General features: G+C 44.9%; 1 protein-coding gene across 1 annotated transcript; it reads right to left on the reverse strand.

Moving 5' to 3' along the window:
* Positions 1-1,266: 1,266 nt before the first annotated feature.
* Positions 1,267-16,004, reverse strand: LOC142803301 (uncharacterized). The gene is made up of 6 exons (XM_075888432.1): positions 15,845-16,004; positions 14,713-14,913; positions 12,672-12,971; positions 8,696-8,833; positions 3,247-3,426; positions 1,267-1,539 (listed from the first exon to the last, which is right to left on the reverse strand). Exons 1-6 carry the CDS (start codon positions 15,905-15,907, stop codon positions 1,375-1,377), a joined length of 1,047 nt encoding a protein of 348 aa, XP_075744547.1. The 5' UTR covers positions 15,908-16,004; the 3' UTR covers positions 1,267-1,374.
* Between the last annotated feature and the right edge of the window lie 2,051 nt (positions 16,005-18,055).

The raw sequence follows: 18,055 nt of genomic DNA on the forward strand, positions 1-18,055 counted from the left end.
ATCTGCCTGCCATAGACTCGCAGGCACGCACCGTGCTGCGTTGCTTTGACGCAAGCGCGTTTGAGCGCACACGGCGTTCCTCCGTCACGAAGAGAGGCAGACGCGTTGCTGTCTGCTTGACGTATTTCAAGTGAAATGCAGCATGTTCGATTTTGCGCCAGTTGCCGCCAGGCCGCGCTGACTGACGCTGGTCACGCCGGCCATGCCTGGCGTTAATAGAGTGCTCCCGTTTTGCTAGCGTGGCGTCGCTGCACGCAGCCTGCGTCGCTTCAACGTTGCGCCGGAGTATATTTGGCCCTTCATGACGCACTCGCCACCGTTTCGCTAGCTCCACATATACCAAATTTGGTATCACGGGAAGTGAATAGACGATGAAAGTAATGACATGTCCAAACCTGATAATCATAATATGCGTTTCATGTAAAACATGGCTACAAGCTACGTTCATAGCGTTATCGCGGCCGTTTCAGTAGTTCCACATATACCAAATTTGGTATCGCGTGGCCTGAATGGACGACGAATGTAAATGACACGTCAAAACATCATAATATGGATGTCATTTGAAACATGACTACATGCTATGCTCATAGCACGCTCACGGCCTTTCAGCAAGCTTCATATATACCAAAATTAGTATCAGGTGACGTTAATAGACAACAAAAGTAAATGAATCGTTCAAGCATGATAATTAGGACATGGAAGGCATGTATGGCATAGAGTACCCCTGCCTTGTAACGTTGTGCTTTTTTTAAAGTGACATATCAACTTTCGTCATTCGTGCTTGGCATATCATGGATTCACATGGTACGTGGGATCTGCCATATTGTTCTGTACACTGCACTCATGCTTCTACGCACACAGTCGCCACCATTGTTAACAATGTGTTTTTTCTGTCTCTGTCTCTGTCTCTCTCTCTGTCTCTCTCTCTGTCTCTCTCTCTGTCTCTCTCTCTGTCTCTCTCTCTGTCTCTCTCAAGAAGAGTGCTATCCACTCCTGCGTAATGCAGCTCCTAGCCTGTCATCAAATGCAGCTGCCTTGATACCTTCTGTGATGGTAATGTCATGCAAGGCTACAACAGAGCGTGCAAGTTGTACACCTGTACACTTTCAGCCAAAGATACAACAAACCTTGCGCAGGAACTAATTACATCCGCATACAACAAATAACGTGCGCGCAGTAGCTTCTTACATTTATTTAGGAAAACATAATTAGGCTACGATTGAATTTCTTCGTACGTTAGTTTTAAAGAACAAGATTGGTGCCTGAGACGATGATGGGAGCAAGAGTGGCAAGTAAACTAGAAGCCGGGGAACCAGCAGTTTGTTTCATTCGTTTGGTTATAGCGCAGTGGAAGCAGTTGAAAAAATAGGAACACTAACATTCGTCATCATAAGTAGAGAGCTTGTCAGCGAGTCCTCCATCATCGAGGCTGGTGGGATCGTAGAAACGAAGTAACTTGTAGTAGTCGCCAGATATTATTGGCCGTGGAAACTTCGGGTGCGAGGCCATCCATACGACGTCCTTTTTGCTGCACTCAAGCTGCGTTGAAATGCGGAGACGAGACATCATTGAAACAGTCTCAGTGGTATCCGTTGGCCTTTAAGATACTACTTGCAAATTTCAAATAAACAAAATACGCCTTTGTTTTATCCCTCGAGTCGTTACGTCACGTCAAAGATTCCCACACTTAGACTGCTGAAAATTTATTGTAACGATATATTTTTTATCTTTGTTTCTTAAAGAGTCTTACAACCACTGAGGACACCAACTGAGATAATTCAACTACTGGAAAGATTGACTAATGTGTTTGCTAAAACGAACACTGTTCATCTCATTAGAAGGGGAGTTATCATCTCTGCACTGAAAATTACTTTTGGTGCACCATATAGCCGAAAACATGCATGTGATTCCCGTGATGTATGCTGTCACGTGCACCTATATTAGCACAGTCATGCACTCCACTTTTTGTTATTCGCAGAGGCCATGAGCACGTGACTTGTGATGCGGTAAAGGAATTTCACGTGACCATCCATTGCTTCGAAGAGTTATTGTGAACATGAAAGATGTTAACCGCAGTTTCTCTCATTCCCGTGAAAGCAGAATCTTGAACATGGTAAACAGTTTGCGTGGAGGGATATCGCCATTTCTATCGCTTCACATCGTTGCTTAGAGAGGAACTTGCACTGTATTCAGCGGCTTCACAGAACTAAAATTCTTGTTACGAAATATTCACACACATTGTTAATCAATCACTGCCTAATTATTCGTGAAGAGCTACAAATTTCTGTCGCACCGTAAAATGTTGGGTCCGTAAAAATCAGTTGTCGGTCCCATTAAAAAAAGGAAACGATGGTGGCCCTACACTTTCAGTGAATCTTAAAACGCAATGCTTCTTAGGCAACCACGGAGTTGCGTGAAACCTTAGGCAGTAACAAACGTTAGTCTTCTTCTGCCAACCTACACATGTAAGCAAAAACTTGTCAGCAAGACAATCATCCACAAGCTGAAAAAGTGGAAATATTTTTTTAATCACTGCTCAGTTATCACCTACAAGGTAAACAGGATTGCTAATATATAATAACTGCACATAGGTCTGGCAAGATGTGATCCGTGCAAACAGCGGGATATTTTCGTAAATTGTCCCTAACATTCGCATGGACCTTTGGCATGTTGACATCCATGCAAAATCTAAGCGCTCAATGATACTCAAGGCTTGATATTCATCGTTTGCTCCGACTCACACATTTTAACTCATCGACAAAACCACTCGTTCCGGTATCATACTTTTTGTGTCATGGGCCTGTTCACACAATCGATATAGGGGTACGTGGATGACGTAGATTACTTCGATTACTTGTATTAATACGTGTACAGTTTACTTTTACTAAGTGTCGTTGCTCCACTGTACACTCTATACAGGCGGTGTATGTAACCGCATCAGCAAACGGCAATTCTTGTTCTGAGCTCACATGCTGTGTGCGCAAAGGTCACAGAAGGGAGCACAGACAATGAAAGAAGCACATATAAAAAGATATTTAAAAAGTCAAGAAAAGAAAACTTTGTTTGGGTTTTTGTAAGCCAGAATAAAATATAGTGACCCAAGTTATTTTACAAAGATTTCTAGCTGGCAATTTGTTTTGTAAGATAAATACCCTTATAGAATCTAGCCATTCTTCTCGCGTATGACAGTGTCGCAGGAGTATTGGGTGTCAACGGAAACATGAAAGATAACTAAAACGTACGTACCTGCATCGCTCGTCGCTTGTTGAGGAACCATGTGGCAGGAAATACGATTGAAAAGATGACCTGGACTCCAAAGTCTAAGTTGCAACGAATTATCATGTCGACTGCGTCCACTCTGCGCAAATTTGTCACATTCTTCAGGTCAAGATTGAGTGACTTCATCCACGCCACGAGGTCACCAGTCTGAAACATATTTGCATGCCTGCTGAATTAGGCTGTTTTTTGAAACACAAGAATTTTCATCCGATGCGGCAGCTTGCAATAGTAATGAATAATACAAGATCTGTGATATTCCTGATTATGCAAACACACAACAAATATTACACTGTTATTCAATTGTATTGGCGTTTTTTTACGAACGAAGTAATTCAGCTGTGACAACTTTTACCCATTTTTTTCACGAAAAAATACCTGTGTGCATAAATGTCAATTTTAAACCCTAATTTGACCTGCAAAAGCCTCAAGCATGCATTTCTTTTACGCGAATACACAAAATAGTTCTGTATCAGTTTTTTTCAAAGCATTGGGGATGTCGTTTTTTGTTATCTTAGCTCAAAGGGTATTAAAGTTTGCTAGAATAAAAATTAAATTTGTTTCATTGGCAATATGGCACCAAGATAAAAATAGAATAATTTGCAACACTGCTTAACACGCAGTGTATTTTTTGTGAAGGTGTCCCACTAACTAATAACAGTGGCGTAACAGTGAGTTTAAGAATAGCAGGCACCAATCTTTCTGTTATGGTGAATTTTTGTTAGGTTTTTTTTACTTGAAGCAAAACAAAAGGAGCGTAAAGCTTGCAATGAAGTTCTTGTTCCTCAAGAAATGCGCCCATATTTCTCACTATTACCCACTACTAGGCCACTCACTTATCACTGTCATCAGCCAAATAAGCCCGCTCAAGATTGGGACTCGCGCACCTAATTTCGCAATTCATTAGTTGTGGCACTGGTACATACACCGCTGAGCCGCGGAAGCTGTAGGCGCTTTAGGCGTACCGTGGGGCTTACATTTTTTAAGCTTCTCTTCCGAATGACTACGAGGGTATTGCAGAGGCAAATGTGCCATCGCTGCTCAAAGAAAACATCTGAATAGCCCGATGCTCGGTTAGAGAATAAAAGCTCTCGAGTTCTGCTGAGCAGCATCACCAATCAGTTTCAGCACGTCCCAAGAGGCACCACTGTCGCTTTCCCCCGCAAAATCGCCGACTTTTCCGATGTCGGCACATTGGATACGACTTTACCGGACGCAAAATCTTGTGCCTACCTGGGAAGCCACATTCACGTTAATCCAGACATGCCAGATTCACAAAAAGGGCGGCTGCTAAACCTTGCGACGGAATTCTCAGACTGCTTTTCCACGACATCGAAAGTTCAACGTACTACCGTAACAAAACACCGCATTGTTACCGAAGAGTCAGCGCGGCCTCTTCGCCAACATCCATACCGTGTGTCTCCGAAGGAAACAGACGTGATTAAGCGTCAAGTTCAAAAAATACTGAATGATGACGTCATTTACCACTCGACAAGCCCGTGGGAATCACCTGTTGTCTTAGTAAAGAAAAAAGACAACACCCTACGCTTCTGCGTCGACTACCGACGGCTTTACAAAGTCACAAAACGCGACGTTTATACACTGCCACTGATTGATGATGCCTTAGACCGTCTGCGCTACTCCCAGTTCTCTACATAATTAGATCTAAAGTCAGGGTACTGTCAAACTGAAGTAGATGAGGGCGACTGTGAAAAAACCGCGTTTGTGACTCCCGACGGGATCTATGAATTTAAAGTGCTGCTTTTCGGTCTCTGACTCGCTCGCTGGATTCCGTGCCGACCGGTTGTTCCCTCGCAATCTCCGACGTCAGCGTGGCTCTGGCCAATTGGGCTTGCCCTACGTGATCTCCTGACGCCGACCTCCCACCACAGTGTAGCTCTGACCAACTGGACTTGCTCTACGCCATCTCCTGACGCCGACAAGAGCTCTCGCAAGTGGTTCCCCGTCCTCGGACTCCTGTGACCATGTTTCCATGTTTCCTATCTCTCCTATCCCCTCGATATGTCATCGCTCTCATGCTTTCACGCTTACTTCCTCTCTCTTTCTCTCTTTCTCCACACCTTTATTCCTATCCTTTTAACCTCTCCTCAACCCCATTCCTTGTGAGGTGTCGCTCCCTGAAGCAGACAGTTACGGGGCTAACTTTTCTTTTCTTTTCCTTCTTACAACATAACCACTCCCCCCTCCCCTTTCGGTCTCTGTACCACTCCCGCCACATTTCAACGCATGAGAAACACTGCACTCGCTGTACTAAAGTGGCAGACGCGTCTTGTATACTTGGATGATGTCGTTGTGTTTTCAAGCACGTTTCACGAACATCTTTCAAGGCAAAAAAGTGTCCTCACTGCAATACGGAAAGCAAACCTTACAATCAAGCCCGAAAAGTGCTATTTTGGCTATCAGGAACTCAAGTTTCTCGACCACGTGGTGAGCCCGGGGAACCATCGACCTGATTCGGAGAAACTGGCGGCCGTTGCCGAGTTCTCTCGTCCTGGAGACAAGAAGGCTGTTCAGCGATTCCTCTGAGTCTGTGCCTCCTACCCTCATTTTGTCGCAGGATTTTCAAAAATTGCGGAACCTCTAACAAGGCTGACACAGCCAGATGTGTTCTTCGTATGGATGGAAGAACAACAACAAGCCTTCGTAGAGCTACACAATCGACTGCAGACAGCTCAAGTGCTGGCACAATTTGATGACACTGCCTACTCTTAGATTCACACGGACGCCAGCAACGTAGGAATCGGAGCCATTCTAGTTCAATGGAAGAATAGCGCAGGGCGTGTAATCGCTTTCGCGAGCAGCAGTCCCATAAAGCCGAGAATAACTACTCTACCACCGAAAAATAGTGCCTAGCAGTCGTTTGGGTCATTAGCAAGTTTACAGCCTACCTATACAGCCGGACATTTTAAGCCGTCAGCGACTACCATTCGCTTTGTTGGCTTGCCAATCTACGGGACCCATCAGGCTGCCTCACCCGCCGGAGCCTCCACCTTCAAGAATACGACATAACGGTGGTCTACCAATCAGGAGATAAGCATACAGATGCTGACTGCCTGTCTCGTGCTCCTATTTCTCGAAGTCATCCGACATTTAACAATATTTACCCTTTATTGGCATCGTCTAGGTGGTGCGCATGGCTGAACTTCAACGTGAGGACACTGAGCTACTTCCAGTCATCCAGCGTCATCAAGGAGAAGACATTATCGTCCCACTCCCGCTCCCACGTGGATAAACATTGTATTGCCTGCGGAACAATGTTCTGTGCAAGGTAAATCTTAAGAGCAGCCAGGAAACTTTTCTCCTTGCCATTCCAACGGCACTGCGTGAGGAAGCTTTGCAGGCGTGCCACGACGATCCTTCTGCCAGTCACTTAGGCTTTGCTAGGATAATAGCGCGCATGCGACAAAGAAATTACTGGTCATAACTGCATTCATCCGTTCAGCGCTATGTCCGAGCCTGCCATGACTGTCAGAGGTGCAAAGTTCCACCCGCAAAGCCAGCCGGCTGCCTCCAGTCTTCAGATTCACCTCCAGCACCATGTAAGCAAGTGGGAATGAATCTTCTCGGCCCATTTCCTACGTCATCATCAGAATATAGGTGGATAATTGACGCAACCGACTATCTGACTCGCTATGCAGAAACCAAAGCTGTGCCAAGGGAACTGCAGTGGAAGTCTCCAGATTATTCGTCCACGACATTGTTTTGCGTCATGGTGCAACAGCTGTTCTCATAACCAATCGCGGAGCAGAATTTACGGCAGAGTTATTGCAACAGTTCACCAAGCTGACAGGAAAACAACATCTTATCATCCCCGAACGAACGGCCTGACGGAGCTGTCCGTCAGTGGCCGACATACTATGTATGTTGATGTATAGCACTAAAGGTGGGATGAAATATTACCCTACGTCACGTTTGCTTATAATATGGCTGAGCAATAGACCACAGACCTAACACCATTAGAGCTTGCTTATGGCCGTCACGTCTCAACACCGTTAGACGCTATGCTCCCCGTAGACCAGGGCACAAGCGGAAGTGACATCGTTGACGACTTCAACCAGGAAGCCGAGGATGCCCAGCAGCTTGCACGGAACCACAATCACACGCAGCAAGATACCGACGCTCACCGTTGCAACCAAGGCCGAAGAAACGTCCACTATCAATCAAGTGACTATGTATGGGTGTGGACACCAGTTCGACATTGTGGGCTTTCGAAGAAGCTATTGCGACGCTACTTTGGCCCTTTTGAAGTTGCGCGCTACCTGAGTGACGTGAATCACGCGGTAGCTCCCAAAAGTTCCGGTGCCAGTTTAAACCGACGATGTCCACGTCCAGGAGTTGTCAACGTGGTGCGGATGAAACCGTACCACGCTCGCGAGTTATGAACACTTCGGACTTTATTATCTGCAACAGCGCGGGTTGCTTTTTTTTCGTTGACGCGACAATTTTTTCATGGCCATCTTCAACATATTTTCATTCGACCGGGATGGTTGCTCTTGAAAGGGGAGAATTGACGCAAGGTAGGCTGGTAGCTTTAGTGGCCAGCCTCTGAGGAGGATAACGAAGTAGTTCTGTGGGCGCGTGCTATGATGTGTGGGCTTTCAGCTTTCAGTACCGAAAGTTAGCGACCTGTTCCGTGCCTCCGTCCCTGTGACCATGTGACAATATATTATACATGTAGCTATACGTAGCTTGGTTAGGGTTTGAAAATTACCCGCCACGGTGGACTAGTGGCTAAGGCACTTGTGTGCTGATCCGCAGGTCGTGGGATTGAATTCCGGCTGTGGTGGTCGCATTTCTGATGTAGGCAAAAATGCTTCAGACTCGTGGGCTTAGATTTAGGTGCCCATTCAAGAACACTATGCGGTCGAAAGTTTGAGAGCCCTGTAGTACGGCGTCTCTCATATTCATACGGTGGTTCGAGGACGTTAAACTTCAACAACAGCAACAACAACTACAACAACAATACGGCTCACACAATTTTTTGCGACATCTCGTATACTCAAGTATGAATCATGAAAGGGGAGATTCAAGACGACCGTGTTGCTTTGAGTTGCTTCTTGACATAACTGCTGTTATTGATTGGTAGATAGTATTTTCATGAGTTTCAAATTACCATGTGCTTTATTGAAGAACTGCCATTCAGTAATAAAATACGTCGACTTAGACACACTTCGTTAAATTAATCTTGACCCACAGTAAGCGCGATAACAATAGTTATGCCAGCGCTCTGAAAGGACAGCGTCTTTGATAAATGAGAACTCACACATTTAAAAATATGCACGTTCTTGAAAAAGCTGACATCGCGGCTTAGTTACGTATAAAGTGAAACATAGACAAATATCATAGTTGGCATACTGCAATGAGCTATTTTCTATTGTGTGCCTCATTTTGCTCGTACCTCTTTGCGACTCTCAGTTACCATGGAAACGCAGTTTTGAAAGAGCCCAGCAGCTTTCTGCCATGATGTCTGACCCCTGGCGGGAACCTTCGAGTCGTAGGCGTTCGAGATTGTGGTGGTGGACAAATCTTGAGCAATCTGCGAGAAAGAGAAACGGGAATATCTGAACAAATATTTCCACTTGGTACATCATAATTCTCGTGCCTACGTACTTTTTGTAGTGCTGTAAGATAGCTTTGAAGTAGATTTTACTGTTTCACAAATGCTACGCAGTGTATGGCAGTGTGGACCGGGTTGGAAGACGAGCACGGCAGCAAAAGGACCCTACAACAACGTAGAATGTGACGTATCAACGCACGCGCAAACGTGTATGTTTTACCTGCTGTTGCTCTCCAGCTGTCACGTTCATATTTTCCCCATGAGTGCGGTGCCATACACTCCTGTGATCAGCAAAATAGCGAACGGGTATCTTTTGTGGAGAATTTCGTACTTCAAAATTCTGACTCCCTGATTCGGCTAATATCACGCGTCGTACTCCATTAGCGCTACCGCATGCGTGAATTGAGCTCCGAAGATTCAGTTGTTTTACCTATTTTTCAGAAGAAACTGCCTGACGCTATTTTGTATACATGTACTCAGTTTAATATAAGAAGGGGACACTGTGACTGCCATGACAGATGCGCATGATTTTGTCACAGCCATTCAATAAGAACAGCCGCAGACGGATCGTAGCACGGTTGAGTGGGAGCCAGTGTAATGCCACACGTAGCCTACTTCCGCACATGCCGACGCTCGACGGCGCATGCTAATGTGCCGCCAGAAGCGACCGCCATGAGATTCTATTCTATCACCAGTGTTGTTCCCTTTCTCTCACGCTGTTCTTACTGTCACCTGCTTGCATCCTCTGCTGCTCTCCTCGTTTGTTCTATTGGTTACGCGGACGCCGCTCAACGCAGGAACGTGCACATAAAAGATGAACCCTAAAAAAATGACAGCATATCCACGGAGTGAATGATGGAGAGTGGGGCGAAGCATTCGTCCGTCCATTCGTTCTTGCTTCCGTCCGTCCATGCGTCCGTCTGTGTGACCGTCCATGCGTCCATCTGCCCGTTCGTGCATGCATCTGTTCGTGCGTCCGTCCCTCCATTTATCCATGTATCCGCCTCTGCGTCTGTTCATGCGTCCATCCCAAGGAAGATTAAAAAAATGGCTGGAGTGGAAATGATCGCGCAAAAGTGAAGCCGTTTTTCTGACGAGATGGTGGCTTTGGTGGCCAAACTACTAGGGATTACTAGGAAATTATCATCTCTTTAAAACGAAGTGTTTCCCTTGCACGCCCAACGAGTTTATTGTGACAACTTTTTTGGGTCACATAGTTCTCCAAGTGCGTCTTAGTGTTACTAGTTTTCCTTAGTGAGCCTCTAATTGGAAGCGAAGTTCTTTGAAAATTCATTCATCTATACTAGTTTCTGTGTGTCATTTCGTCGGGAACAACTATCTTTTATTACAGAACTAACACTGATTTACATAACATATCAAAGCCACTTGTTCTTTAGGTGGGCACTATCAGAAAAGAGCATGTTTCCGCCATCTTGGCAGTGGCAAAAGGTGGCTTCACTTCTGCTGGCAAAGCACTGCGGGAGCTTGCACTCCAGCAATTTTTCATTATTTCTCCTTGGTTCATCAATACATCTGTGTGTGTGTCCCTTCGTCCATCTATTCAACACTCCAAGTACCACCATCTCGCACCTTTTCATCATATATTCCCCATATAGAAGCACTGCCATCCAGTGGACATTCCAAGGACTAAACGAGAGGTGGCACTCGAGCACTTTCTTACGGCTTGCCCTTCGGGTCTACTGCCCACCTTTAACCACCTCGAGTTCATTGTATATACTAGTTCACTGTATTCATGGCACTGCGGCCCAACCCTCGCTAAACCTTTCTAAAACCAAGGAGGTTACGCCCAGCGAGTATAACGCAGCAACCTTTTCCTGTCAGATAGACAGGAAAAGAACAAATTTTTCCGTCGAAGGTCCTCCAAAAATACTATCGTCTTTAAAACTATAGCATATCCGTGGAGGACCCGATGGTGATTTGGGCGAAGCTCCAGAGGTTTTTCGGTGATACCGTGAATCCTGTGAAGTGCAGCAACCGGGTCCACTCGGCGCCGCGCGCACTTCAGCACCGCATTCCGCTCTCGCATTTGGATGTCCGCTTCTCGTTGAGCTCGTTTCGGGGCGGCTTCTTTGGTTCGCGCCGTACAGAGATCCGCTTGTCGTTGCCACGGTTTGAAGTGGCGTCCTTGGCACGCACCGTCTTAGGATCCGCCTGGCGCCAAGCTTGCGTGGTGCAGCCTCTTGAGCTATCAGGCGCGATCCGAAGTTTACGGCGACGACCCAAGAGTATTAGAGATAACGTGCGCGCCAACGTAGCAACTACTTGGAGAGTAGTGGCACCTCTAACGCCATCTGATATCCATTCACCCAGCTGCCATATTGCACACATCTCTACGGGACGGTATCATTTAAGAAACCAGACGAGAACTTGCAATGACGACAGAAAATGCGTACAACGCCAATTAGTATGTCGTCACCGAAGTGCATTTTGCATCTATCCCTGTGGAAAAGTGCCATTTATTGTATGATAAGGAAGACGCTACTGGGTGTGCCAGGGAGACGAGGGATTGCCGAAGACTATAAGAAGTTTTGCACCTAAAAAAATAACCCCAAATCTGCACGTTACACTGCATATAGTCTTGCGTCTCGAGAGAGGGAAAAAACGTTTATTTGATGTTCTACGCAAGAAAATTGGTGAAAAGTATTCTGGAGGCGCTGTGTTAGTGCCTCGAGCGTGTAGCAGAAGCGAACGAGCGAATTGACACACGTAAAACACGAGCGCCACCTGGCAGTTCGAAAACGAAGGAAGGCGTGCTCGCTCGCGGAGAAAGGTGCGCGCTTGTCTCGGAGATGATAAGGTGTCGAACGCAAAGCGACGGGCAGATGCCACCACCATGCCGTCTTAGCAAAACGTTGGAAGCACTTACCTTTTTGAGCATCACGTTGCACTGTCAGTGCAGCGTGATGAACACTACGGTCCTTAGAATTACTTGTGTGTGCCTTCTAGAGTATAAAGCAAACATACAAAACATCGACATGTTGTTATGGTGCCTCAGATATACGCAATAAATATTTTTAACAGACAATCGTACAAGTATGAACGCTGAAGCTTGAGCAATATTGGAGGGCGCTGCGGATGGTGTAGGTCATTCGGTGCCGTTTGAGGTATCGTTAACGGCGGACATAAAAACAAAAGTACAGACAGACAAATGTACAGACAGACAGACAGATCAAAAGTTTTCCGTCGAAGGTCCTCAAAAAAGACTATCGTCTTTGAAATTGCAGTGGCTTAGCTCGTCTATGCAAGCATGTAAGTAACGTGATCTATAGACGGACGGATAGACAGATGGGAGGGTGGATCAATAGACGGGCGATCAAGTGAGAAAGCGTACGCGAGTTAAGCACCTGCCCGCTAGCGACATGTCACTCCAGGATCTTCGAGACCTTCTCCGGCGCGCCAGCTCTGCGTCATGTGACGTCACTGCGCTTCGAGCGTGAGAGCTATTGTTCTACATATTCCACGCAAAACTGCTCCACCTCAACCAGTGTAACTTATGCTACAAAACTAGTTTTTTTACACGTAAGGTAGAACATCTCTCTTCGTAAGACCACAACTGCAGCACTATTTATTAGTATAGTTGGGATTTTTTGAAGCCTTAGTATCTCGGTACAAGTTCACTTTGTGAAAGTTTCTGAATTATGTTCTGAACCTACGCGGAAGTGCTTTTCATATACGCGATGCAACTATTACGCTCTTGTTTTGTAGAGACCTCGGAAATCTCTGATGGCTAGCGATTCGCCCTGCATAGTAGACGAAAGCCAGGTTACAGAACATATTACTACCTTATGATACGTACTTGAGCAAATTCGTTGGTACCCCTGAAGGTGCCACACACGTATCGGTAGAAGTCTTGACATGGCTTTGCGCTTTTGTCTAGCTTCGATTGAAGCCATTTGGCGAGGATGCGGCAGTCACGAGTTCCGCATATCATCTCCTTGGTGGGGCCAACACGAGGCGTCATAAGAGTGGTAGTCGAAGGCGACTGAATCTCTTTAATAACTTTCGGCCAAGGTTGCTGCTGCCGGACTTCTTCTACTGGAAAATCTTGCGACGGGTCGTCAAGGTTTAGGGGGCCGGATCGTCCTCCTACTTTAGGCTGGAACAAAATGCGGTTACAGTGTTTTTTTTTAAATGCCCACAAAGTGGCGCAGCTGACGAACACGTTTCGAGGATGTCTTGTGCAGCAGCACACGGGAGAAAAGGAATGAAATGTGAATCTGGGACGCAATTCGCGGTCAGCGGCTTATTTTAATAAACGTTTGATCTGTCGTATGATGCTTCAGGTAGCGTTATGTTTGTTAGGGTACACAAACCATGCTTCTACGTTAACAATCCAAATTGCTTCGTGAACCCTCAGAGCCACCAGCATTTTGTAGCATGAATTGTCCCGCTAGAGGTTGTGAAACCTTGCCATATATTGACATCGTTAAAAACTTTTTAACCTCATTGGTTAGAAACAGCAAATAAACAAGTCTACGCGCAGACAACATGACGAGTGAAGGTGCATGCCTTGCGCAAACCAATAAAAACTGATATAGGCAACATGAATTATCGTTCCAGTCTTCTCGCCTAAATATTTTGATAAGCATTACAGATGGGCTAGCAGAATGACATTTGCATAAAAGTCCACATTATATCAGTTACTTTATTTCGGAAGCTCCATGCTCATTCATAGGTGCACTTAAGCATTAGTGTCATTTTTCTTTCACCCTCCTCCGCAGAGTTATCTGAGCCATAAAAGTGCACGGACAAGAAGGGGTGCGTTTGGGCCAGTGGTTTAGGGTGAGGTTGAAAGAACAGCTCAGTGCGTAATCATAGGGCGGATATGTTGTGTACCGGAGACAAATGGTGAGCAAATGCTACAGCTCTACACATGAAAATTGAGCACTTCGCTAAGCATTCATATCTTTTAGTCACGGCAGCACTCGGTAATGCAGTGACCAGTGACTAATAAAATACGCAGGTACCACTACCTTTTCCTGAGTAAATTTGCTTGGCAGTTAACCGCACATACTATTTTTATTGGTTGCCAAATGCAAGGTTGTCGTTGTTCTGAATTTCGTGGGACATTCAATTTGTTAAGATGGCGGGATGCATAAACCGGGGTGCCTTGAGCCACCCATCCCACATCTCCCCCCCAACGACCCTGCTGGTAATTGACACACACACACACACACACACACACACACACACACACACACACACACACACACACACACACACACACACACACACACACACACACACACACACACACACACACACACACACACACACACACAAACACACACACACACACGCACGCACACGCACGCACACGCACACACACACACACACACACACACACACGAATGACGAGCTGTTCCGCTTACGTGCATCGGGTGGGCGTGAATAAACTGTTTGCAAGATTCTGAAGGCTGAAGCCTGATGTTCTAATCACTACGTCACTGGCACATAATTCAGAAGGCATACTAGTTAAACGGTTACCGTTTTTAACTATCTATCAAGTTCAAGCTAGCAGCTGAGTCGCTTGCCGATCTTTTGCTATGGTGGTGGACTGTCTGAGTAAGCGTTGCTCCATCTGAACAGATAATTAGAAGTGACGCAGATGAATTTCTTGAGTAACATTTCGCCATGTGGCCTCATACTGCACGTGGATAAAGACTACCAAGAAATATACTGGCGCAATTGCTATGCTTGTTTATGAAATTGCCTAATTTGGCACTGTCATGACCTATAGTATAAGTGCCCTGATTATTGTTTGTGCTCAGTACGATATCTAATCTATTGCAATCACAGCAATGGTACGCAAAATTCAGTACTGATGCACAGCTTACCGTGTTGGTTTCTTCCAGTGCCACCTCAGGAGTGAACACAACGAGGGCCAGGAGGAGGCTGCAGATGGTTATTGGAAGAGCGGCTACGAGGCAAAAGAACGTCACCTTCAGCCAATTGCGTTCGCCCAGGCTGCTTCCGTCCACGTCAGTGGGCTCCATCTGAGTGCCAGGTCTCTTGTCGGGCACATACGAATTTGGCTCCTGCGTTATCCACAACCACACCACTTGAGAAAAGACCACTTATCACCTTAACACTGAGCTTGCGTGCTGATCAAAAACAAAACGTGCTTACAAGGCTACTGCCATGCAACAAAAAAAAACGAACAAAGCAGGGCTGGTAAATACCGTTCGTGTGAAGCACGTTCTGCTAAATGATTTGTACATGAAATAACAATGTCTGTGTTTTAGCACATTATAAAAATCACAAATATAGCCTTTGTATGAAACATGCACAAAAGCCATGCAGAAATATATTTATTATTCTTTATTACTCATTTGCGTGGTTCTCGACATGTGAAGATATTGACTGCCTATGCAAAGGGGTTAAAGAAAATTCTCCACAGCGCACGCGAGTGACATGCTCGGCACGTTTGTTTATAAATAGGAATCATTTCTTTTATTTTCAATATCACTCAATGCACGTGTTGGGTGAGTGTTTGAATTTATTGAAAACCTAAGTAGCTATAATAATGTGGAGCGAGACACGCATACTCAAATGAACTGAGATCGTGCAAGGCTAAATTAGGCTCTGAGACTCACCACACATTGCACACATTAGGTAATGTGGATTAAGCCTCACATTCGATATTATTAATCTTGTTCTGTCTGAAACTCAAGAAACACCTATGACAGGGTGCAAAAAGGCAGGGGCATGCATAGGGGCGGGGCTCTGATCGAAGAAAGTACACTCATTGTAACAACTTTAATGTCGCACGAATATAGGCAATCTTTCCTAAGGTAAACAAAACGACTGGAGATTACCCTGTCAAACTAAAACGCATGCGCCTAATAGGAATATTGGCGTAAGCTAGCTGCTCCACAACAGTTCTACATTTCGAACGGAGCACTACCCATCACTATGACTTCGTGGTCTATGCTAGTGCACTCGCAAAGTCTCAATAAATAAACGTACGTGTGGCCACTTGAAAGGCTGAGAAGGGATGCCAGAAAGTTGATGAACTGGCAAGGATGCCATGCTGATCCAGTCTTGTTCTTGTTCTTGATGACCTTCCCTTGTGGTTTGTTTGATCGCCTCAAAATGTCTGCCGTTTGCTTGCTCGAGCCCTTCTTGATACCTGACACTCACCCACTACGCGTTGCTCACCAAGAAGTCGATAGTGAAGAAGAAGCTGGGCCCATATGATTCGGCAGTGGACTGATGGTATTCCCTGGCGTAGTGTTCTATCGGGATCGAGAAAAATGGTAGTGGCTATGACCAAATTTCGCTGCCACGTTACGTTTCGGTTTTTACCTACATAGAGCAGGTGAACGATTTCTCATCTATGTCTCTTTTGTAATGAGGCGAAAACTAGCAAAAGTACTTTCTATTATGTCACTGCCTCACGTCAGTGAGGAAAAAAATCTTAGTACGTCCTCTTCGAAATCTGGGTCCTCAAATATCCGAAATATCAGAATTAGGTGTGCCTGCATCGCTAATAAAGAATTTGTTAATAAGTCTGAAAAATATCTAGCCAAATTTTTCATCTATCAAATATTTTATTATTCATTATCCATATGTGTATTCGCTATATTAGTTTTAGTTCATAGTAAAGAAAATGTGAAAAAAATCAAATACTACTAAGCCAATCCCCTGAATTTGTTATCAGCTACCAGAGAAGGAGAAAAGGTCTGATACTAGGGATGAAAATAATATGTTGACTAATTATTAAGGATAACTATCGTATTGTGTCTACAAAATTGTATACGTATCAAATTTCAGGATGCTGCTCTAAATAAAAAAAGTACTTTTTAATTTTAACAAATATACGCTATAGCTGAAGCACCACAATTTTGTCGCTAATCTGTTTTCTTTGTATTGGATACCATCAATTGTTTTAAAAGTGCAGACCATTTTGTAAAACCACCTAATTCTTGACCAGTCCTTGAAAGTGAGTAGGAGCCACGAGCGATAGGGGAACAAAGAAAAGAATGTCATAGATAGGCAGTATTTAGGTTCGGGTAAAAAAGTTGGTGCTAATGAAATGACTTTGAATGTGTTTATTATAAATTACCGGCCCCACCGCGGTGGTCTAGTGGCTAAGGTACTCGGCTGCTGACCCGCAGGGCGCAGGTTCGAATCCCGGCTGCGGCGGCTGCATTTCCGATGGAGGCGGAAATGTTGTAGGCCCGTGTGCTCAGATTTGGGAGCACGTTAAAGAACCCCAGGTGGTCTAAATTTCCGGAGCCCTCCACTACGGCGTCTCTCATAATCATATAGTGGTTTTGGGACGTTAAACCCTACATATCAATCAATTATTATAAATTACCGCCCTCCGACCAGATAGTTACTCAGCCATTGTGAGACATGTAACCTTGGTTTTTACTATCACTCTGCCAACCCCGAAGAGCATAGAATTGTCTTTCGCAATTATTCCTCATGTATGACGAAAAATATAAATTAGGGTTAAGTACTCTTGTGTTATCTTCCGCGTTTTCAGTTGGCCGTCTTGGAGTGACGGAATCTCTCAAAACTATGTGGCACGTGCGCAGTACAACTTTAGTTTACTTAGTATGAATGAATAAGTGAAAGAAGTTTATTTCGTCTGAAATAGAAGCGAATAAACCACATAATACGAACAAGCTCTAGTTTTACCGTGCCACACACAGCATCGTTGTAATCGTGAATGCTCAAGGGAGCAATTTATATGTTGTAGACGAATCTAAGGTCCCGCGCGATATACCAAAGCGGCACCAGCATGTCACGTTAATTATCAACAATTAGGGTGCTCGCTCAACTGCATAAAGAAGGCTTGCTTAACACGATCAGTGCTGCATGATATCATTCATGAAACTAACATGATGCATCTTGTATTTGGTTATGTACGATCTCATTTCGATTGAGGCGCCAGTCGATTGTTATTAGCGCACACTAATTTTTATTATATTATCAGGGCAAATTCTGTACTTTATTTGGGCGCTTTTAAGCATCAGACTTATATTTAGTGACCTTCATTTATGCTTTATTTTTTGTTAACATTGCACTCTCACACATTCAGCCTTGTGCTATTTCAGTACAATTTTGAGGTCTGCAGAGGCACCGACGCGTTGTAAAGCTCTTCTCACCTCTTAGCTGTTCTCGTGAGCAACTGAGCTTCCTGGCCTGAAATAAACTCGAATGTCATAC

Source organism: Rhipicephalus microplus, chromosome 3, assembly GCF_043290135.1.
Source record: "Rhipicephalus microplus isolate Deutch F79 chromosome 3, USDA_Rmic, whole genome shotgun sequence".
NCBI lineage: Eukaryota > Metazoa > Arthropoda > Arachnida > Ixodida > Ixodidae > Rhipicephalus > Rhipicephalus microplus.